The sequence below is a fragment of the Hylaeus anthracinus genome, unplaced genomic scaffold, assembly GCF_026225885.1.
Source record: "Hylaeus anthracinus isolate JK02 unplaced genomic scaffold, UHH_iyHylAnth1.0_haploid 4, whole genome shotgun sequence".
NCBI lineage: Eukaryota > Metazoa > Arthropoda > Insecta > Hymenoptera > Colletidae > Hylaeus > Hylaeus anthracinus.
The window spans coordinates 5,420,464-5,444,962 of record NW_026535289.1 but is presented as its reverse complement, the minus strand read 5'-3'; the positions used below and the strand labels follow the sequence as shown (position 1 = coordinate 5,444,962).

Sequence of the window (24,499 nt, the reverse complement as noted above, 5' to 3'; positions counted from 1 at the left end):
CTATGGATTGTAGATTCTATAGATGGTAGACTATGGATTGTAGATTCTGTAGATGGTCGACTATGGATTGTAGATTCTATAGATGAAAGATTCAATAGATTATAGATTATATAGATTATAGATTTTATACATTACAGCTTCTACAGATTACAGATTCCATAGATTATAGATTTTATAGATCATACCTTCTATAGATTCCCTTTCTATAGATATATACATATATATATATTAATTCTATAGATTATAGATTCTATAGATTATAGCTTCTATAGATTCTCTAGATGATTGACTCTAGATTATAGATTCTACAGATTACAAAAAAGATTTGGTTTCTAGTTACCGCTGTGTCAGTGCACCAAATGATCCAGCCAATTTCCACAAACACATTCCGATGGACAAAGCATTTACGAGAACTGACCTCTCCTAACCAGGGTCTTCCGTCGAGAGCCTCGTCGTCTACAATGAAAGCTCCTCTCGCCGAGGATCCTCTGGGCAGAGAGAGGACAGCTCGTGAAAATCATAGATAAGCCCTGGTAACGAGGTTGCCCTAGGTCGCGGAGCCGCACAGAAATCTTTCCAACAGATGTCGAACGCGGAAACGATTCACGCTGGTCACACTTCCAACCTCGTCCCCGGAGGTTCCCCCTCGCGTATCGGAGGCTGCAGATGAAGATCTTAGATCGGGAGGCTGTAACGGTGCAGCCTCGTGTCCCATTTCCGCGATAATAATGCCGCGTCACGTCACGAGACCGAGAGAGAAACGGAGGACGAGAGCTGGAGTCGAGGAAAGTCTCTTTTCGTCGCGGATGAACCGACCTGCATAAGTGACGCAGAGTTTCCAAGTACCAGGTGATCATTGGCGCCAGTTGGACGCGACAAAGTTTTGTTGGAATTAATCATTTTTGTTGGGTGATTGCCAGGTTGATTATCCGAGTATTTGATTTTGTGGGACGATTATCATTTTATGAAAATATATGTTCTATGGTTTATAGAGCCAATAGATTATTTATTTGATGCATTTCAGCTGGATGGAAATCAAAAGTTTTAATTGTACCTAAAAATTGTACCTAATCTTTACCTAAAAACTATAATAGACTTCCTAGAGTCATCTTTGCATTTATTTTTATATTTATGTAGAAGCTTTTATACTGCAACAAAGCTTCTTTTAATTGTAGGGAGAATATAAACTTATTAGGTCTTTCCTTGTTGCTATGTCACGATCTACTATTGTTACCTAGATAATCGCATTGTATACGATCCGTGCCTACTCGGACCGCAATAAACGAATTAAATAAATCCACGGAACAACTACCTTAACCCTTTCGAATCTAGTGGGAGACATACAGTTAGTCCCATAAATATTCGTACCCTCTATGTCTATCGAAGAAATTTGTTTAAATTAAATGGTAGGTTCGATGTTTCCAACTGTAAGTTTCAATAAATATGTTGATGTATATATATGAATATATACATGTATAAGCTTATTCATATACATATTCATAATGAAAAATTAATTTGGTAAAATCGAAACTATTGGGTGGTCCGGAAAGTCCATGTCGATTTTTGGTAGGTGGTACAGGTCTGAATATATTGAAGTGGTTTGTAAACAAATAACATGCATACATCCCTTAAAAAGTGGAAAGGTTGTGGAACTAAATCGCACCTATGTAATTCAATAAATATATATTACAATTGAAACATGTTTTTGAAAGTTTCTTAGAAATTGGCACGAACTTTCTGGACAACCTAATATTATTTAATTTAGTCAAACTTATTTAATAGACATAGTGGGTACGAATATTCATGGGATCGACTGTATATGACAAGAACTTGTTAAAACATGTGCGACGCCGAAATGGATTTTTAATATCAAAGAGCAAATCTATTAATTGCCTTACTCTCTTAATATTTAGAGTTTAACATTGATGACTACCTATTAATTTCTTCCATGAAATCCTAAGGCTTAGGTGATACAAGACCGGATCTGTCTCCTTATTGCGCCACAAGAAAAAGGAATTTTTTAAATCAGCGATTATGTTCTAGCCTCGTCACTATACAAAAAAATGGAGCGCGTCTCTTCGTCGCAGCACAGCCCTCGATTCCAAAAAATCCGTAACCACCGAAACCTCGACTGGCGCCAGGGAATAAATTTATTTTTCTGTCCCCGCGATCAGCGTCGCCACGATTGCGTATGCAAGAGTACTGGCGCCAGCGGAGCGGCGTCAACGGTCTCTGCATGTGGAAAACCTGCATAATGCGCGGAACTTATACGTCAGCTCACGTGTTTCTCGTCCAAGCACGGTTGATAAACTCTGTCGTACGTTAATAGAGCCGACGGATTGCTACGAGGACGTCATGGCATATGGGGCCCTCGATGATCACGTTTTACGTAAGTGGTCGTTGGGATCATCGGAGTGCTGAAACCGGGGCAATCGTGAAAACTTTGAGGATAGAGAGTTTCGGACGAGGGGTGGTTTCTGTATCAAACAACGGTCGGGGCTTTGCGCGAGTACAGGGTGTTTCGGAAATGGCGACGAAACTTTTGGAGCGCAGGGTTTATCCGGAGTGGAAAGTGGCCGTGGAAACATGTACGAATTAGGGAAAGACGATTTCAGAGAAAGAGAGTGTTCGGATATAAAGCGCACGAAACAGAGTGGAAAAATAAGAATTATAACATTGGGAATTATATATTATTTTGAGAAATTTTAATGAAATTCATATGGAATAGAAATACACAATTCCAACAAAGCAAAGATCTCTCAGATGAAGCTGCTTCCTCTTCAGGCAAAGAGTCATAGTCTCCGCAGAAATTGTATAGGAAAGTTTTAGATAAAGGTGTTCCAGAAGATGTTATGCTTGGTTTAGTAGTATATCGAAAAGTAGATGGATAGGTATCTATAGATGCAGTGCGTAACGAAGTTCTGAAAAATCTACGATAAGAGAAGAAAGTATTTATGTTAGTGAGTTTATGTCGGTTATATGAAAATAGAATAAGCACAATGGAAATTAGATTGTGAGGATTATGAAAAGTGCAAAAGAAATCGGTGATTGGTAACGGGCAAGGCTGGACGATTTGAGAGGAAGAGAGCGTTCGGACATAAAGCGCACAAAAAAAAGAGTGGAAAAATCAGAATTATAATATTGGAAATTATATATTATTTTGACAAATGTTGATGAAACTCACATGGAATAGAAATATGTATATCGAGAAGTAGATAGATTCTATGTATATATGCAATACGTAACGAAGTTCTGAGAAATGTAGGATATGAGAAGAAACTATTTATGTTAGTGAGTTTATGTCGGTTATATGAAAATAGAATGACAATGGAAATTAGATTGTAAGGATTATAACAAGTGCGAAAGAAACCGGTGATTGGTAATAAGCAACAAGTATCGAAAGGTCTAATAATCAATATAGAATAGATTATGCACATTATATAATAAAGAACAAATAAAATAAATAAGCAGTTACCTGTCTGCCTCGCAGGGCGCACAGCCACCAACCCTCGAGACCAGATGTGTTTTGCTCGAGTACTGTCAGGACATCGCCTTTCCGAAAGGCCAACTCGTCAGAGGCCTCTGCAATGTTGTCGTAGAGGGCACGCGCTTTTACACATTTTTGCTATAACAAAAGAATGAGAAATGAATGCATTACTGTTCGTAAGAATGTGGAGGAATTTTCACGAGTCGACTATTCAGTGTTTGATATCAGTTTCAATAAAAGATCAGTCATTATTTTTTATAGTGAACAGTCACAGCGATTAGTCACAGTAAAGATTCATACTTGCATTCATAGGCAAGATTGTATATTAATTATTAAATGGTGATTTATTAATTTTGTCGTCACATACATATTAACAATTAAACATGATTTATTGGTCTTGCAAACTATAATTTTATATTAACATGAAACGTATCAATAAACATTCTTTCAGAATTATAATAATATTTGTGTACAAGCAGTATTAGGTTTCTTATTAAATTAAAAAAATAAAGAATGCACATATTATACATATAAAATTAAAAATTACGAATACCGACCAATTCTTTGTTACGTTAATTTAATAAAAGAAAAAAAAAAAGAAAATAGTCCAAACGTTCACAGAAAACGATTAAGATTCATACCGAACGAAGACTAATTTTCCTGTTATTGTATATTGCTTTCGTTATCTAAAACCTAAAACATATAATAAAGTTCCTAGAGTTATCTTCGTATTTATTTTTACATTTACGTAGAAGCTTTTATATCGCAACAAAGCTTCTAAAGTCCTGTAACTTGAACAAATGGCGTTCATAAATTCCTAGAGCTGCTATTTTCGGAAGCGAAACGTTCATACGAGATTGTAACGACCATTTAAGACGAAACGCAAGTCACAATGGCTTACGAGGAAACCGCGTTGTGTGTCAGCCGCTTTCAACTAAGTTCAATTGAAGTGCCTCGACGAGACGACAGCAGTTTCCTCGCCGTCCATTTTTCGTGGCAAACAATGATGTCATTTCACGTCTTTGACGAATCTGCGAGGAAAAGAGGCGCCATCGTGATCTTAGCCTAAATTGATGCACCCATTAACGGTAGAGTTGGCCAACACTTTAGTTGAATAATTTCAAGCCTGCTGCTACGTTTAAAAATAAAGAAAGAAATTGGAATTATTACAGTGTTTGTGTATGTCAACTAAGTTAATTATTAAATAAAAAAAATGTAGGTGTAAGAACAGCGAAGTTAGTATTTTATTTAAAAATAAGAGACATATACATATTTCACATCATTGTATTCCATTTATTCTATGGTATGTGTTGTTTACTTTTCAAGACCTTCAATCATTCATACATAATTTCAATTTATCATTAATAAAATATAGATAAAGAAAATATATATGATTGTATATTAACATTAAAAATGATATAAATATAGCAGCAGCAAACTTATTGTTAGTATTTTGTTTAAAAATGGAAGACATATTTAACTTCATTTATTCTATATAAATAATTATATTTATTACAGTATGTATTTCGAATACTATGAAAAAAAATAAAAAAATCGCAAATATATAAGTAAATCATTTGATACATTGTGTATTATTGTTGACGGTGAATCACATTAATGAAATGTAGGAATATAAAAAGAGACTAAGTTATCGCATCAGTTAGGAAGTTACCTAAGAAATTGTCGTTAAGTAGGCAAGAATAGATGAATGAAATTGAAAAACTTATCCTCGACGAAATCTCGAGACGAATTTGAGCAATACGGGAATAAATGAACAAACTTGAGAAACTTCTCCTCGACGAAATCTCAAGACGTATCTGAGAAGAATATGCACCGCGTAGAACAAAAGTGCCTCGTAACTCACCATATATATACCGCGGCGAACAAATAACTGGCGGTACAGTTTGTTTGGTCTAGTTTCAGCGGAGTTTCCGTTTCGTGTTTATTGTTCGTGATCCTCGTAAAGTCCCAGGATTTATTTTCCGCCGGGGACTAAAAAATCACGAAGTCGCGGTCGCGAAACTGACGAAACGCTCTCGTATAGCGGGTGGCGCTAAATCGTACTTTCTCCTTGGAAAAATTCTTGGGAGCGAATGGTATCGAGTAGTAAACATCACGCGACGGGAGAACGTCTTTGTAACACGGTAGACTATTATTGTAGCATCGTTGGCCTTCGATCGGTTTTATCGCCGTTGTACAAGCACCAGACTATAACACTATGAAGTATTAAACCGTAAGATGACTGAACCGGGGTGGTGTACAACAAGCTCGTAGAAGAGACGGCGATGATCTCGTGTCAAAATATTGCCTTAGGATCCACCCACGTATTAAGTGGGTGGTATACACAGGGTGGCTACGAATTAAAAGATCACGGTGAACTGTGTAGTATGATTCCAGTACGAAGAATTATTCTTCTACTTTTTAAAAATTGGGTTTTGATGGGAGAGAAAATTTTTGTATATGTTTTTGGTAGGGTTCCATAATTTACAACGAAAAAAACTTTCAATCCAAAACGTTTATTATTAACTACACACAGGGTAGCTCCGAGTTCAAAGATCAGAGTGAACTATGTAGTATGATTCCAGTACAAGAAATTATTCTTCTATTTTTAAAAAATTGGGTTTCGATGGCGGAGAAAAGTTTTATATTTTTTTTAACAAAACCAATTATTCAAATATAAACGTCAAAGATAAATGTTCCTTAGTATTTCGTGAGTATAAATTGCCATGCATGGTGATGACAATCATAGAAATTCGTTATGAAAAGTAATATATAGAGAACATGTACCTGGTTGATTTATATTCGCTTGTGTTTGGATTTTGTTAAATATTGTATTATTATTGCGTAATTTACGTATTTAGATTCAACTTCTTCATTATAATATTCTATGGTGCCCTTGAATCTAATATTGACATGTAAGTTAACTACCAGCATATCGACTACCTAGAATTTCGATACGTACCTTGAATTTCTCCTGCCACCTCCTCGCACATCATGTTCTCCTGATACCAAAATTTAAAATTTCCTTAGAATTTCGATGCGTACCTTGAATTTCTCGTGCCACCTCCTCGCATATCATGTTCTCCTGATACCAGGAGTAAAATTCGAAACGATTCTATTTCCTGGTATATTTCCCATTAAGTTCCCTTCATTTCCTTACATATTTCCCTTTAACTCCCCCCCATTTCCTGGTATATTTCCCTTTAGTTTCTCTCCATCTCCTGGTATATTTCTCTTTAATTTCCCTCCATTACCTTACACATTTTCCTTTAATATTCCTTCATTTCCTGGCATATTTCCTCTTACTTCCTGGTATATTTCCTTATAATTTCCCCTCATTCTGTTATATTTACCTATAATTTCCCCTCATTCTGTTATATTTGCCTATAATTTTGTCTTATATCTGTGATATTTTCCGGTTTAACAATGCTGCAACAGCTCAGCTCAAAACTTCAACAATGTTGCAAATGGCTCCGCTCAAAACATCAACAATGTTGCAAATGGCTCCGCTCAAAACATCAACAATGTTGCAAAGTCGAGTCAATTTTTCGGATTTTATCACATTTTTAGCATTTCTGAAATGCCACTTTGTTATACTTCTAAGCGTTGCAACTTTGTTGCAATATTGAGCGAGACGTTATCGCAATTTGCAACTTTGTTGCAAGTGTGAGCAGAGCGCGTCCGATATTTGCAACATTGTTGCAATTTTGAGAGGAGCGTTTTCGACATTTGCAACATTGTTGCAATTTTGAGCCGCTCAAAAATTCAACAAAGTTGTAACGCTCAAAAGTACAACAATGTGGCAACTCAGAAGTTCGGCAAAATGTGAGAAAATCTAAAAAATCGTCTTTTCTCCGAACATCTGAGTTGCCACTTTGTTGTACTTCTGAGCGTTGCAACTTTGTTGAATTTTTGAGTGGAACGTTATCGCAATTTGCAACTTTGTTGCAATTTTGAGCGGAGCGTGTCCGACATTTGCAACATTGTTGCAATTTTAAGCGGGGCGTTTTCGGCATTTGCAACATTGTTGCAATTTCGAACCGCTAAAAATTCAACAAAGTTGCAACGTTTAAAAGTACAACAAAGTTGCAACGTTTAAAAGTACAACAATGTGGCAACTCAGAAGTTCGGCAAAATGTGAGAAAATCTGAAAAATCGCCTTTTTCCCGAACATCTGATTTGCCACTTTGTTGTACTTCTGAGCGTTGCAACTTTATTGAGTTTTGAATAGCGTCAAGTTCAACAATATTGTAAATTTCTCCGCTCAAAATTGTGATGGGAAATGTCGGATTTTTAATCCTGGTAATGGGAGAGCATTATATGCGAAGAGTTTATAGTTCTCAATGAAACAATAAACAAAACAATTGTTAAAGAATATTCAACAATGATAGTAACTATCTATTAGATAGTAGAAATTCCGCCCTTCAATTTGAATTTTGTTAGAATCAAATCGGACGATTCTACACAGAGTTACGACACTCGAACGTGTCCCATTTAATAGGTAGTATAGATAAATTATGAATGAATGATTGGATGCCTAGTGACCTACCTAAATTCCTGGAAATGTGTACACGCCGTAGTAAAGTAGTAAAAATCGTAAACAAAGTGTCCAGCGTAGTATTTCTTGGAAGAAGACGACAACAATCACCCTTTAAATACTTGGTCTTGAATATTTAATGAGCTCCTTTTGAACGATTTTTACGAAACTTGGTATACATGGGTTTTTGGGGTCGCTGATTCCAAATCTGAACTCAAAATTTAGAAATTCAAAATGGCGGACTCAATACGACGGCATAAAATGTAAAAAGTGATTCGATTTGGATGAAATAAACGACAGACGAAATTTCGTCTTTAATCAGTGAAAACCTGGAACCCGAAGCTCGTTTAATTCTGAGACACCCGGTGTGCCCGCTGGTAACTATACCAGCCACCGAAACGCCTTTTTCTCGATACGTATCGCGGTTCTCGTATCCAGCTCGCATAAATATTTGTTTAGTTTGCGATTGGAATGTAGATCGATTCGAAAATATAGTCTCTTTCATCGGTAAGGAATTCCAGTGGGTGCTCTCCCGGCAGATATTAAATTCCACCGTTGCAGGGGAACGTTCCACGGCACCTCGGTCAGGTGTTTGGTGGATTACGTATCGCCCCGAGTTCACCGCGGTGCATTAAAGATAATGGTCATTATTTATCAGCGGCTGGTCGTCGCGTTTGTACCTGGGCGTATCGGTAACTCGCACTTGCAGGCGATATATTTCAACAGGGAATCCGACATGGCTTTCGTGTTTGTATAGCTAACATTCGCTAAAACGAAAAGTGCTTATCTCCTAAATACAGGGTGCTATGGGAAAAAAAAGTTAGTTATTCAGCTGGGTTGTCTCGAATGCCTCGTATATTATTTTCTACTTGATTTTCTACTTGATCCGATTGCTCTTCGTTAGATAAAGGTCTTCTCATATTGATTTCCATGAAGTGGAGTTTCTATAAAGTGGATTCAACTTGAGGAACAGGATCTGTTGGAACTAGAGGAACACGAGTATATTTACAGTAGATATTTCAAATGTTACGATATTGATCACATTGAACGTTCATTATTGAAGATATAGAATAAAAATATCGATTGATAGGTGGAAAAATTACTTGTAAAGGGTTTTCTAAAAAGATCTATAGTATTTAATTTTTAACAAAACACAAATGGTATGTAGCCCATTGCACTCTATTACTGTGTGGAAATCAATACACTCAAACAAACAGTTTAAAATTTACAATACGTACATCTCTATTCCTTATCCGCGCTATTATCAAAAATACAATGTTAACACACAGTGGTCAAAATTCTAATTCTTAAATGAAAATATTTATTAATATTTACATACTAAAACAAACAATTCTCGACAAAGTTAGGTTTCCGTGTTTATCTTCACTAATTGCACCATGTCCTACAAAATATGTTCCCGCATCTTACTTTCTTATACACATGCTCTTCGTCGTCCATATTTGTTATTATACATCTTAATACATGTATCGTATTTTTATTTGATTTTTCGTTGCAATCTTAGGTTTCCTTGTTTATCTTCACAAATTGGACCATGTCCTACAAAATATGTTCCCACATCTTACTTTCTTATACAAATCCTCTTCGTCGCTCATATTTCTTACATGTATACATCTTAATATATGTACTGTAGGAGTGTGATATATAATACGAGGATAAGTGTCTGAGTGTATTCGTGTATGCAATGGTTGCGTGAGAACGCAATGTGATTTGTTATTTATAATAATTCGGAGTTCGGTTCGGTCGAGACAGTTGTAAAAGACAGACAATAAATAATTCGTTGTCAAACTGTAATACGTTTTAAAGTCATTAGATTCCTACATACCATATTTTTATTTGATTTTTCGTGATATATGAATAGAAACCTTTAAGGAACCGCACACTTTTACAATATTTCCACTCCCATAAGTTTGTCCCGCGTAATCACCAATAAAGTTTTCCCGGACTTACGACGTTCCCTCGTAAGAGACGTTCGACTGCAAAGGGTTAATTTATATACTCCCAAACTCTGGCAGCCGAATTCTTTGAGCCACCCCGTCCCACCGTCGCGCTGACGACCGCAAAGAACGATTCCATTTCCCGTAACAGGATCGTATACGGGTTAAGCTATTTCCCCGGGCGCATGCCACCCGCGTGGAGGTAGGAAATAATTTCGTTCCCGACATCGGGATCGCCTCCGCGGCGCACAATGCTCGATGCCCAAAGGATCTCTAATGGGAATGTTAGAGAAGACGTGTCCCGTGTTTGGAATAACGCGGTGTGACGCGTCCCCGTCGTAGATAACACGGCGGCGATGTCGTTGCAGTCCTTCGCGTGCGCTTATGCATGCTGAAACACGCGAAGGGGGGCCGTCCCCCTTTCAACGTTGCCACGGACTCGCATCAAAATGTTTGTGCAGGTGCATCCGCGCCCGTACAGGTATGGCTCGACTCGACGCCCTGCGTACGAAGCGCAACAAAGGATGCATTATGAAGACACGGTGATGCTGCGTGGATATCCTGTTAAAGTCTTTCGTAGGGATGTCGAGTTTTAATGGAATTTCGGAGAGTGATGCTCGTCATGTTGCTCGAGGCTCCTGGATTTCTTTATTTATTAATTAATTTTATCTTGGAACTTGGAAGCATCTCGTGGTTAGTTTGTTGTTTTATACCTCGTCTTTTCCTATTGAATATTTACAATTTTCAAGATGTCCGTAGAAAATATCACACTCACCGTCTTTGCTGCTGCTTCTCTACTGAAGTATCATTGGATGGTACTTTTTCATATAACTCGATGCTATGAGCTACATTTTGGTTTGATTTTTCATTATCATTAATTACATTCGTTAAATTATTCATTATAAATAACACACAGATATAATATATAGTCGTTAATTATTAATTTGAAAATCATGTTGGTCATTAATTTGAAAATCATATAGTCGTTAACATTATATACTGAATATTTGCATTCTGATTATTATGTATTGATCAAATATATTGAACAAAAAAAATTACTTCTGTAACCATTCATTTTAATGTATGTACTTTAATGTATCTATGTTTATTTGCAAATGTACTACTACTTTGAGATAAAGTACGATTTAGAGCAGTCACTCAAATCGTACCTTCGGTATTATATTATGCAAAGATTTATTATTAATTAATTTATCAATTCAATCTGTACTTTGTTAAAAGAATATATTACTATCACTCAAATCGTACCTTCGGTATTATATTATGCAAAGATTTATTATTAATTAATTTATCAATTCAATCTGTACTTTGTTAAAAGAATATATTACTATGTTCTAATAGATCTCTTTAAGATCAAGCTACAATTTTCAATAACATGAACTCATATAAAAATTAGTATCGATGAAATATCTTCACTGGTACAATTTTGGTAACTCCCTCTACACCCAGAGATCGTTGACGCGTAATTCGTCGGAATTAGTTCACGGGGTTAATGTTCTGACATTGAAACCCGCGTTGTCAATGGAACTGGCTGGCTTTCAGCTGATACGCTGCGTATTTTTGGCGTCGATGGAATTCCGCAAATAAATCCAGCTGCCGAGTTAGTTTGTAACGATGAGATATGTCACGCTAATGGCTTCTGGCAGCGAACGTGAAGTGCCACAGTGTCAAGGTTAATCCAGTGGAATCGTAGTAACGAGGAACGTTATCAAAATAGTGCTATCTTTAGATTTGCCAGAATAAAATTGTTACAGGAGAAATTTAAATTGAATTTTAAATTGTTTTTATTATGGGTTAATATTGAGAAGGTTTAAAATTTGTTGGTAGTATCAAACATTTCCTGAATATTAATTAATATTATTAACTTTACATATTGAAATGTATTAACTGTATATAATAAACCATCCCATGCAACGTGTAACAAATATTAATATAACTAGGTTATCTGAAATTTTAAAAAATAAGCATTTTTGTACAACTTAAACATAACATATTCTGAATAAATTATCTAAGCGCAATCGAGAAGGTCTTTTGAAAAAATAATTTTGTGAAAAATGACAATACATTCGAGCATATTCCAGTTCTTGAAGAACATCCATATTGCACGTATAAAAAGAAACTAGGCTTTAAAAAGAAGAAACCTGTCGATAGAACTTAGATAACTTAATGTGTTATTAAAAAATGCTTGCATTTTGAATTTCGGATAACCCAGCTCTGAGACATAGTAGCCATCGCGGAAGTACTTATGTACAAAAAAATGACAACTCCTCAACATAGTTAATTTTAGATATTTTTAAAAACAAAAATTGCGACACATGCATTAAGAAACCTTCTTTCAAATACCCCGAAGCGTATTATCAGAACATTTTTCGTTGGTCTCCAAGAAATTCATTAACATTCCCCGTTAAGCCCGTTTATTTCACTATTTTACTGGATATAGTCATGCAGGAATAAATTGCGTTCGACGACGTTAAAAAAAGAAACGAAAGGCAAACAGAGTTAACTTAAGCTAATTCGGGATTAATTTCCAATCACGTTTGATCGCTGGCCAGACCGCAGTCACTCACGTAGAGCCCGCGCGCTAATTACTTCTTGATTAAAACCTCTTGCCACGCTTTCGACCGTCTTCGTGGCTCGCACCGATCTACGTGGCGGAAATGTCGTTAATTCGTGATTGATCAGAGTGACGAAACTGCGAGCCAATTATCGCAGCCGTTGCAAGGACACGACGCTGAACGGTAATTAAGAAAGGATAATCATCGACCGCGTTGGTTTCTTTCTTTGGTACGAGGGAATTTATTCTAATTGGTCTGAAACACCCAACGGTTTCTTATCTCTTAATTTCGATACTTAAGAGCAATCGGTGTATTTTATATTCTGCTTTAAATATTAGTATTATTATTAACTATCTTTCAAAATGGAAGTGTATTTCTGGAAGTGTATTTATAAAATAAATTTAGTGAAGAGAACGTTCTATTTATTCCATTGATGGTTTATTTGAAATTGTGCTTTAAATTCTACGAAGATATTTCAAATAGGTATACAGTTTAATAGTGAGTCTACTTATTATCATTGAAACTGAAAGTGCGTTTACGTATAAAATAAATTTCCTGAAAAGCATATTTTAAATACCAGAATACAGTTGGTATATTCAAGATTGTGTTTTAAATTCTATGAAGATATTGTGGGAAATAGTTTAGAAATTATTCTACTTACTATCTTTAACAATGAGACTGTATTTATTTTATGTATAAAATTGAAAAGCACATTCGCTTTATTATAACTACACATTTGTATGCATCCATAAATGCAATAATAATGTAATCATCAAGATCGTGTTTTAAATTCTATGAAGATACTGTGGGAAATAGTTTAGAAATTATTCTATTTACTATCTTTAACAATGAGACTGTATTTATTTTATGTATAAAATTGAAAAGCACATTCGCTTTATTATAACTACAAATTTTTATGCATCCATAAATACAATAATTTGTTAAAGAAGACGTTCTCCGTTTACTCCATTTCACTGATGTAAATATTTCTTATAGAATAAATACTCCTCATTTAAATGCCCTGTTTGTAAATATACGATAATAGAAAAAAAAAATAGCAAAATTGTGAAAATACACAAAAAGAAACATAAGAACACAATAATTCGTAGTAACACTGCTGAGGAAAATAGACAAAAAGTTAAGGTAACTTCTCTGTGTAAAATTGAATTCTTTCCGTTTCTCGATCCATACCTAACATTTCCAAAGATGGCATTTACCAAAAGGATGCCAACCAGTATGTAAACACTATCGAAAGGATCGATAACCTTTCCTTTTTAAATTCCTTCCAGGATCCATTCGTAAAATTTTCTCGAATATCCAGAGGTTTTCGAAAAAGATGCAAGCCACGATGTAAACAGAACTCGAACGATAACCCTTCCCTATTTAAATGCCCTGTTTGCGTATATACAGGATAATAGTTGGCCACGTGTACAGGGGAAATAGCGCCTATTACGTGGGGCGATGTAACGCGTGTTCGTCGACCTCGTACCCCATGGTCCAACTCCGAATGAGTTTCTCCGGTCGACATGCACGACGACACGGCATTGTGCATCGAGTGGCAGCCCCAAATCCGGCACGTGTGCCCTCTCGATCAAACGCGACGCTTCGAAAACTGACTCACGGTCTGCCTCGAACAGCGGGGAGCAGGATATGGGGGGCCAAGAAGCGTTTTGCATACGAAATAAAGCGGGAAGCACGAGCGAACGATAGGTAAGGGGTAAAATATTCGTCGCGTAATATCCAGCGTGTAATCCTCTTGCTTATCGCGCTGTTCTCGTGCCGCATCCGCTTTATCGCGGACGAACCGCGCCGACGATGCACTTTTCGGAGAATCGTTTAGGCGCGTGAGATAATTAACTTTTGGGAATTGCACAGAAGTGGGGCAGCAAGGTGGGAACGGAAGGGATGGATGCATGTTTTGGGCAGAATATTGGGGGAGGCGGAATATTGTGACTAGGCGAGGTTGGAAGTAAACAAATTCGATAGCCTGGGTTAGGTCTGTTGTTTCTTTCTGTTTTTTGTTGTTTTACTGGTACATTTTTCTACTGTGTCACGTTCTTTTCCCGGTATATAATTTCTCCATGTTTCTCTTCTTTTCCTGGTACATTTTCCTCCTGTTTCCCTTCTTTAACTGATATATTTTTTTGGGCCCTTTTTTTACTGACACATTTTCCTTCTGTTTCCCTTATTTTCCTGGTAAATTTTCCTCCTGTCTCCTTTCTTCTTCATATACAATTTCCCCATGTTTCTCTTCTTTTCCTGATTCATTTTCATCCTGTTTCCCTTCTTTAACTGATATATTTTTCTTGTTTACCCTGTTCTTTTACTGACACATTTTTCTTCTGTTTCCCTTATTTTCCTGGTAAATAATTTCCCCCATGTTTCCCTTTCTTTCCTGGCACATTTTCCTCCTGTCTCCTTTCTTTTCCTGATATATAATTTCGCCACGTTGCTCTTCTTTCCTTGGTATATTTACCCCCTGTTTCCCTTCTTTAACTGATATATTTTTCTTGTTTACCCCTTCTTTTACTAACACATTTTCCTCCAGTCTCCTTTCTTTACCAGATATAATCCCCCCCCCTTTTTTCTTTTACTAGTACATTTCCTTTCTTTTCATAGTACACTCCCCCATATTTCCTTCATTTCCTTTCTTTATCTGGTGAATTTTCCTTTCATTTCCCTTCTCTCCTAACGAATAAACATCCGTCCACATTTTTCTGCGTCAGAAATTTTCCTTTGCCCCTTTTCAATGTAAGACGCCACCCCTAAGGGGACCCTCCTTTGAAGAACACTACTGTACACGCTTCGTGAGCCCACGTGCGCCACTGTTCAAGGGTTGCGGACCTTCTCCAACCTCGAGGAGGAATAAATTCGCTCAACGTAAACATTGACGTCTGTTGCGGTGCAGAGAGTCGCGAACGAACCCTGAAGGATCCTTTCCTTTGTGTTAACTTCGAATGCCAGTCGGACGGTTAGGCAGGGCTCGATTTAGGTGTGCCCTGAACCTTTTATTATTACCCACAGTTATGAATCTAATTCAATGACGTTGGGAGTAATACTAATACTTCTCTATATGGGCGAATCATAAATGATAAATGATGTGGCTGAATCTAATTCTGATTCGCATCTACAGGGTGAATGGCATAATCCCTTCGATTCTATTTTTTGTACGTTAAGGGACTCATCAATGTTTTATTATTATTTGTAAAATGGTTCTGATGATTCTTCAAAGCTCTTCGTGATAGCATTATTTTTCATTAACATAGTCATGGCACAGCCATTATTTTTAATTCATGTACCTGTATATGTTTGGTGAATTATATAATTTTTCTATGTCTCTTACTTTTGGTACTAGTGGATTGACATACGTTTTATTAGTACAGGTTAAATGATATCTTAAAATTATGGTATTAGTTGATTTATGTTGATTAGTGAATAATTAGACATTGATCCATACCTAACATTTTTAAAGGTGGCGTTTGCCAAAAAGATGCAAACAACTATGTAAACACTATCGAAAGGGTCGATAACCGTTCCTTTTTAAATTCCTTCCACGATCCATTCGTAAAATTTTCTCAAATATGCAGAGGTTTTCGAAAAAGATGCAAGCCACGATGTAAACACAACTCGAACGATAACCCTTCTCTAGTTAAATGTCCTGTTTGCGTATATACAGGATAATACGTGGACTAGACACCATGGAGAGGTATCTCAAGCATCTTAATATCACAAAATTGATCGAATCTGGATGAACGTTGAATGATGCCTAATTATTTTCAATTTACCATTTCCGACATATAGTATTCTAATTGAAAAATTAGAATTCATAGGTGTAACCCTGATTTGATAATCAGATTGAATATTCGCACGAGCACGAGTAGAATTTATGTTAGAAAAAACATTTCGAACAAACGCTATAAGCACTGTTTACATATCCTTAAAAAATCACGTTTTACATACAATCACGTATAAAATTGATCCAGTATCATCCATCATGCGTTCAGTAAATTGGTATCGACAGACCAAAACGATTTACGTCTTTGATAAGTAAGTTCATCTTCTAGCCATTCACGAACCATTCGCAGCTAACAAACTCAATTACTTCAACTCGTGGTTCATTTAATAAATTACACTACATGGACGGGGGTATGAGTCAATGGACGAAATATCTTACGCGTTAATTACTATTGCATCATTCGGTCGGACGACCTGCGTCGCTGCTAATGCGGTGCAGTTTAGACATTGTAAGAGGAATTACTAAAGCGATGATTCCGACCACCTGTTGCGTTTTTGATTCAAGAAGATTTTTATAGTGAACCTTCTACTTCGCCAGAGAGCCAGAATTTTTCCTGAAAGGGTAAACGAAAATGGGAAACCACAAACCTCGGAAAGGCAAGGCAAATATGATCAAGGTATTATAATGGTAGTATACATAAATAATATGAAACGAGTTGAAATAATAAAATTGCGAAAATAGAGCAAAAAATAAAAGAATTGTCATGGGAGAACTATGCTATGTTAAAATTACAATATTAATATATTATTTTATATCGAATCTTTATAGTATATTAACATAAAATTATTTTATTTTTGCTCCATTTTCGTAATTTCATTATTTCACCTATTTCAATTGATATAAAATTAATATATTATATTATTCAATATTATTTTATGTTGAATCTTCATAATATATTAACATAAAATTATTTTATTTTTGCTCCATTTTCGTAATTTCATTATTTCACCTATATTTCAATTGATATAAAATTAATATATTATATTAGTTAATGTTACTTCATATTAAATCTTTAGAATATATTAATATAGAATTAATAAATTATAATGATCTAACAATCTATTCGAATCAAAATACCCAAATGTAGATGGCTACTCCTGATAAATTAAAAAACGATACCCTCTCGTAAGGAAGAGAAAAATACTGACTTGATCGATCGAAAAGATTTAATTACCTGACAAATGTAAATCTCGACGTTCGCTGTATTCCACCTTGCAGATTCCTTCAAAGATTTCCCCATTGATACGAAGAAGTGACCGAGTCCTGAATTTGTATCGCGATCAACCGATCTCCGAACGATTCTCCGTTCCATAGAAATCGTGGGAAAAGCGACGCCGCGCGTGGTTTCCATAGTACTCGAGCGCGAGAGCCCGTGCACGAAATTTTCGATTTTAATCTTCTTTCGGATCGAGACCCGTGAAAACGCTGAATGCCGAACAGAGAGGCACAAAAGCGTTTCGACGATGTCGTTCGACCACAAAACAGGCGCAGCCACCTCGATATAAGTAGCCTTATATCGATACACGGTCGACGAGGCGTGTTTAACCGCGAAGGGGTTAATAATCGCTTTGCAACACGTGCCCCTTTCAGCAGCGAAAGCGTCGCGAAGTACCCTTCATCTTCGTCTTCAGCGTCGTGCACTTTCGTTGTCAACGTGCTCCCGTCTCAACGATCGATCCTCTCCGTAATTAACGCTCCCAAACTCACCCCCTCCCGTGCCCATTAATTACACTCTTTGGCGACGAGGGCCTCGGATGGAAGTCTGATTAGAAATTGAAGTCTGGAGAGGTTAGCCTGTTGGGCACGTTCGAGCCACTCAGGGTGCTTTTTGGAGGGCACTTTCGAGCACTCGATCGCAGGGGGTATTTTTTGTAGCGTTTATCGATGATGAGCAATGGTGTGATGATGGTCGAGTGTATGATCATTGTTACTTGGCGTCTTGCCAAGTACTTTATGGATCTTGCCGAAATTGGGTTAATTAAGAGTGCTTCGCTATAAATTGATGAATTATAACATTTTTCTTGGGGTTGATGAAATGTTTCACAAGTAATTTAGGTTATTTGGGAGTTGGTAAATGTAAATGAAGTGGAGAATAAAAATATGAAGGCGAATTTTAATGAGTGCTTTCATTGCTGTGGATTAAGATCAAATATGTGTTACAGTTGAAGGAATATCTGCAGTGCAATATAAACAAAAATATTGCTAAGGAATGTATATCATGTTCTATGTATAAAGAAATACATGTTATGGTACAATTAAAAAACAATGTGTAGTATAATTAGAGAAATGTATGTAGTATAGATTAAATAAAACGTAGTACGATTGGAATATAGTACGTGTTACAATTAAAATAAAGTATTGTACTCAATACAATTAAAGAAACATCTGCAGTACAATTTATACAAAAATATTGCTAAGGGATGTATATCATGTTCTATGTATAAAGAAATACATGTGTGCAATTAAAAGACAATACGTACTATAATTAGAGAACCTGTATATAGTGCAGTTTAAATAAAATGTAGCACGATTATAGTACTAGAAATATAGTATGTAGTACAATTAAAATAAAGTATTGTACTAAATACAATTACAGGAATAACTGCAACGCAATATACACAACAAGTTTGGTGTAATTTATAAAAAAATATTACTGAAAAATGCATATACCACTATATAAAGAGATACATATGACACAATTAAGAAGCAACAAGCAGTATAATCAAGGAAAAATATCTGCTACGATTAAAAACAAGGTATTGAGATATAAAAATATGTCCTACATCTAAAATAAAATACCCCGTGCAATCGCAAAGTAAAATACGTAAAATTTAATCAATTCCGAAGTCTTAGCAAATCCAACAACATAAAACAAACGGAAAGTTAAGTTTCGTATTCGATGGAACGCAGAACGTCACATTGCAATCTCCGCGATCTCTCCTACCATAATTTCCATCAACTCGTCCCGTTCGCTTTAGTTATTTAGTTAACGCGATATCTAATATAGCTCCGTCACGATTATTTTGCATCCGTTATCAACAATCTGGCGTTAATTCCCTCGTCCAGTTTATAAATTTCCTGCCACGCATTCAAGCTCGTCTTTAGTCCCGTTACGACACGATAGCTTCGAGTTGGAAGTCTCCCGGTACGACTTACGCGAAAGTGTGCGCGCACACGAGCGTCAGTACATAAGTCGGTAATCCAATCACAAATAGGCTTATAAGCTACTCCGATAGTCGGTGCGCGGTGTAAGTGTGCACGAGAGTAATGTCGGGGTTAACGCATCGGCGTAGCCAGCCACAAATAATAGGATTCGACTAATCACTTGTAGTAAAGACTCGCGAAGAGGATTACAGCAATCGGGTGAATCCCCGTAGCTGTAAAATAAAAAACGATCCGACGTATCGCTGACGCAAAGCCGAACAATTGGAAGATTGATTGCGCTTGTGTTTACGTGTCGAGGTGGTGGTTCCGGGGAAATTTTTGAGTTTTATCGTACCGGTCGATTTTCGCATACTGGAAAATGATTCTTTATGTATTATGTTTGAGCTCATGGAAGATTTTGGGGAAAGTGGTATTTAATCTTGAATGTTTCTTGATGTTTGATAGGGAGGATTTAGGCGAGAGCTTTAGTTCGAGTTTTAAATTTATTGGTTTACAATTTTAGATACTAGCTTGATTTTTGTATGTGTTCTTCGTGTATTTGAGTTCGTGGTACAGTTTAGAGAAAGTTTTTAATTATGAATGTTTTTTGATCTTTGATAGAGAACCCTTACAATTAGATGAGGGCTTTAATTCAAGTTTAAAATTTATTGGCTTACGATTTTACATACTAGCTTGATTTTTGTATGTGTTCTTCGTGTGTTTGAGTTCGTGGTACAGTTTAGAGAAAGTTTTTAATTATGAATGTTTTTTTGATGTTTGATAGAGAACCCTTACAATTAGACGAGGGCTTTAATTCAAGTTTAAAATTGATTATTATATGATTTTAGATACTAGTTTGATTTTTGTATATACACTGCAGCGTTTGCCATGTCCTTTTTAAATATTTCTTACTGTATCTGAAAAAATTGTAATTTTGAGAACGCAGATCATTCTACGAAATGTCATAAAATTGTACCGTGGATTTTTGAATTTTGTTAATATTCTCAATTTTTACTCGTAAAAGATTCTTGGTGTACCAGCACAGGTTTGGAAAATGCACTTGATTCTTAATTATAAATGAAGTTCTTTGATGTTTAATAGGAAAGCCTTAAATAAACTATTTTATAATTTTATAAGATTCTTACTCTAGCTACTCACTTGATTTTTGTATATATATATTACAGAATCTTTTATTAAATACTAAATTTCTATTTCTTACTCCATTTCAGAAAACAAGAAGCAAATAGTAAAATAAACATCCCAGATATAAATGATTACTAAATAAAATAAATAAATTTCGAAGCCCTCAAAAGTAGTAGCAACGAAAATACGACATAATTTTCAGCTTAAACCAAGCGAACATTTCTACAAAATTTTCTTTCATTATTGTCAGTAATAGAAAAATCGAGAACACAATTGGACGAGTGTTTGGACCAATTGTGAATGCTAAAACGAACTCCGCTCGTCGAAATAACATTCACGCGGCGAGCTATATTTCACCTAACGACGCCTTCCTGACGGAATTAATTAGAGCGTTCCACGCTGCGTGGAAAAACGAAAAACAACAACAAACAAAAAAAAAAAAAACACCGGGGATAGACCAAAACGAAAGGAGGAAGAAACAATTGGAATTCCTGGCTGAAGCGGGACGTTAAAGCGTACGCAGGGGGGCTTTTTAGTCGCAGCACACGACGAGACAAAGCAGGAGCCATCGGGAGAGGACTGATTAATGAGAGACGTGCGTGCGGGGAACGTTGACAATTATGCGACTCGCGATACACACGCTGCCCACGCGTCGACTTCGTTCTCAATGGAGGCGCGTGTTATTTTCCTGGGAGAAAATAATCGTGAGATTCGCGTACTAGACGTCCTGTGATGGTCTTTCATTCATTCACAAATGCGCTGACCACGCCATTCTTACAGAAATGAATGATCTCGCAAGAAGCATGTGATTAGAAAACAGCCTATCTGATTCAAATTCTGAATAAAAAGAATCTTTCTGTGATTAGGTACATATGAAAAAATGAAAATTGTATTTGTATTCCTAATCAAGACAAGCATTTTTGTACATATTAGTGATTTCTTTTTATGATTATTATTATTGTTATTTTTTTGTTTATTTTTATGCGAATATGTAAGCACAAGATCCAAAATATATGATACTATTAGATACATATGTATATGCTCTACAGTTGACTTTTGTAGGAAGAGACGTTTAAATTCGTTATTTTATATGTATATCTCATTTCTTATAAATATTAAATGGATATACAGTTTGTTTAATATTTACCAGAATATCAAACTGTACAAAAGTCATTTATAATTATTTTTACGTTTAAGCACTAACAATTACAGGAAGTGTATATTCTTATTGCAGGATTTTTCATCATTCTTTTCCCTTCTTTTATTTTTCGTATCTCGAATTTTGAACTGAAAAATCAGAAAAAATTCTGAAACATGCGTCGAAATAACTGCAATGTCTCTGATTTTTCTCAAAATTTTTCATGGGATAGGACGAGAGAAATCGATTAATAAATAAAATCGATTGTTTAAGGACTCGAAACTTGGCGAAGAATAGTCTTTTTCGATAACCCATGGAATGCACCATCGCAAATTATCCTCACCTTCGGGAATTAACTCGAATCGCTGTCGAACGATGTCACAGTCACGTCGAATGTTTAATTCACATCAAACCACCATCAGTATTCAATCGTGTCCGAAGTTCATTTTCATAACGTTTGCCCGACGCAAACATCGAGCAAACATCCACTCGCAATCTATGAAACAGGATCAAGTCAGACTCGGGACAATATAGTCCTCGGAATGATGCCAGACAGGGAATAATTTAAATACACGAAGGGATGTTCGGTTAGGACTCGAAGCTGGTTGCACCTTCTGTTCGTGGAAGGAGGGATAGGGATGAGAATCCGAGATTATACGGAATAAAGGGGATGCTATCATCGAGAATTTCGGCCGTCGGAATGAACGGAGTTCACGAGAATTTACATAATTCAATTCTCATCCGACGGAAGCTCGAATTGACGATCTTATCGGGGCAGTTCCTCGGCTGAGGCTGTCGCCTTAAAGTGGCTAGCCAAGTATTATCTATTCGTCTCAGGCGCGACCGAGTCTCGTGAAAATCTTCCTGCTGAAGATTATGGTTTTCAATTAAACGAGAACCGATTACCACGAAATTCATAACTAATTTCGTTGGTACAGATATCGCCGTTATTATCTCCTCTTCGAGTTGTGAAAGTAGTACTTAATTTTATTTCAGCGAGTATTAGTTATTAATTAAGATATAGATAACTTGCCTGATTCATTTGCAGGTATCAGTGTTTTGGATTATCTCTGTTTCGTTTGAACTTTTTTTTTTTGCTTAACTTGGAGTGGTTAAAATGTTTTTATAAAAGTCATTTGGTATAAGCGAAGTAGCAAGGGAAAAACAAATTAATTTGTTAAAAGGGAGCCTTATATATTTTTATTCATAAAAATTCCATTATAATTGTACATTCTCAAACTCCAATTTAAGGCTTTATATTATAATAAATAATGATGTATTATAGGTCCATGAATTCGTCTAAACAAATGCTGTTATATTATCGATAAAAATATATAGTCCTGCTTGAAAAAATTAATTTGTTTCTCAAATCTACCTCACTACTTTCCTTACAACAAAATTATTTATTACTAGACTGCGGACCTTTATGCAAAATAAAATTTTCGTCAACGTGCCTGCAAAAATTGAACCCAAATAGGAATTTATTTTATTCTACAAATGTTATAACATGAACTTTACTTTCAATCACTTTTATATTCTTGTATATTGTTTGTATTTTGTAGGTTCTTGCACATTCAAATTTTCTATAAATGCATAAAGATCCCCAGTCTATTTATTACACACAATTTGCCCCTTTGTACGAAATAATTTTTATAAAAAAATTTGTTCGATAGGTTCATCCTGAATCATCATCTAAATATTATTCAACCATTTCGATTTAAACGAACCACCCTTTATTCCAGGCTTAAAATAAAAAAAAAGTGACCGAAACAACTCATCTTTTGAATAAATCGATTCCTTTATCTACCGTTTCGCAAATAAAAATTTTCATTATCTTTAAATCATTAACAAAAATCTTTCTCTTCTTTAACAAGTGAAACACTCAGGATGGAATAATTAACCGAAGACACAGCGCTCAGGTGCAACGGTAGACTATGCACAACGTTGTACCTCGCGATTTTGGTATCACGAACGTAGGATGGAAACATTACGGGCAAGGTGTTGTCAGGATATCGCGGGTAATATATCTCACGCAAGATAAAGTGCATACTTCCACGGGTATATCTACATCGCGATAGCGCCCGTACTCTAAACTTACATAGATTTTATCGCCGGGTAGGAATTAATCTAGAAACTCGCGAAAATAGTCGAATCCAATGAAAAATCGAACACTCGAAACACTCACAAATGGTATTACTTTTGCAAGATAATTTATATTTATAATTTGTAAATGACACAAACGTTTTCGACTTGTATAAACTACTGTTTATGTATATTTACCACGGACCAAACTGGGGTAGTATAAGAACGCCTAGTAAACAAAATGAAATATCTTAAAACCAAAGGATACTTCCCTGCTATCTAAATAAAATTGACCAATTAAAGTTTTAACAAAAATATTCATTACTACTTAATAATTACGTAGTAATACAATCGAATAATACTGCAATAATAATACTGCAATAAAAGTTTCAACCAAAATATTCAATACTATTCAATACTATTTAATAGTTTGTTAGTTAGTTATAGTTTATTCTCTTTGCGGAGTACAAGCGGACCTCCGCTCCGCTTACATTTCTTCCTCTTAACACTACCTATACAAGTAACCCTTAATTTCTACCTTACATCTAACTTTTCACTCCAATCACACCTGCGAGAGAGAGAGAGAGAGAGAGAGAGAGAGAGAGAGAGAGAGAGAGAGAGAGAGAGAGAGAGAGAGAGAGAGC

General features: G+C 35.9%; 2 protein-coding genes across 2 annotated transcripts in view; one reads left to right on the top strand and one right to left on the bottom strand.

Annotated features, from left to right (window-relative positions):
* The window catches only part of LOC128894569 (protein TSSC4), an 81,434-nt gene extending 57,807 nt beyond the window's left edge, over positions 1-23,627 (top strand). The window contains exon 3 of the mRNA XM_054156404.1: positions 20,722-23,627. The gene's annotated coding sequence lies outside the window, so the exon portion shown is untranslated. The remainder of the gene's footprint in view (positions 1-20,721) is intronic.
* LOC128894551 (breast cancer anti-estrogen resistance protein 1) overlaps positions 1-24,499 on the bottom strand; it is a 157,111-nt gene that overhangs the window by 53,632 nt on the left and 78,980 nt on the right. The window contains exon 2 of the mRNA XM_054156370.1: positions 3,476-3,625. Within this exon, the coding sequence (XP_054012345.1) occupies positions 3,476-3,625 (150 nt within the window). The remainder of the gene's footprint in view (positions 1-3,475; positions 3,626-24,499) is intronic.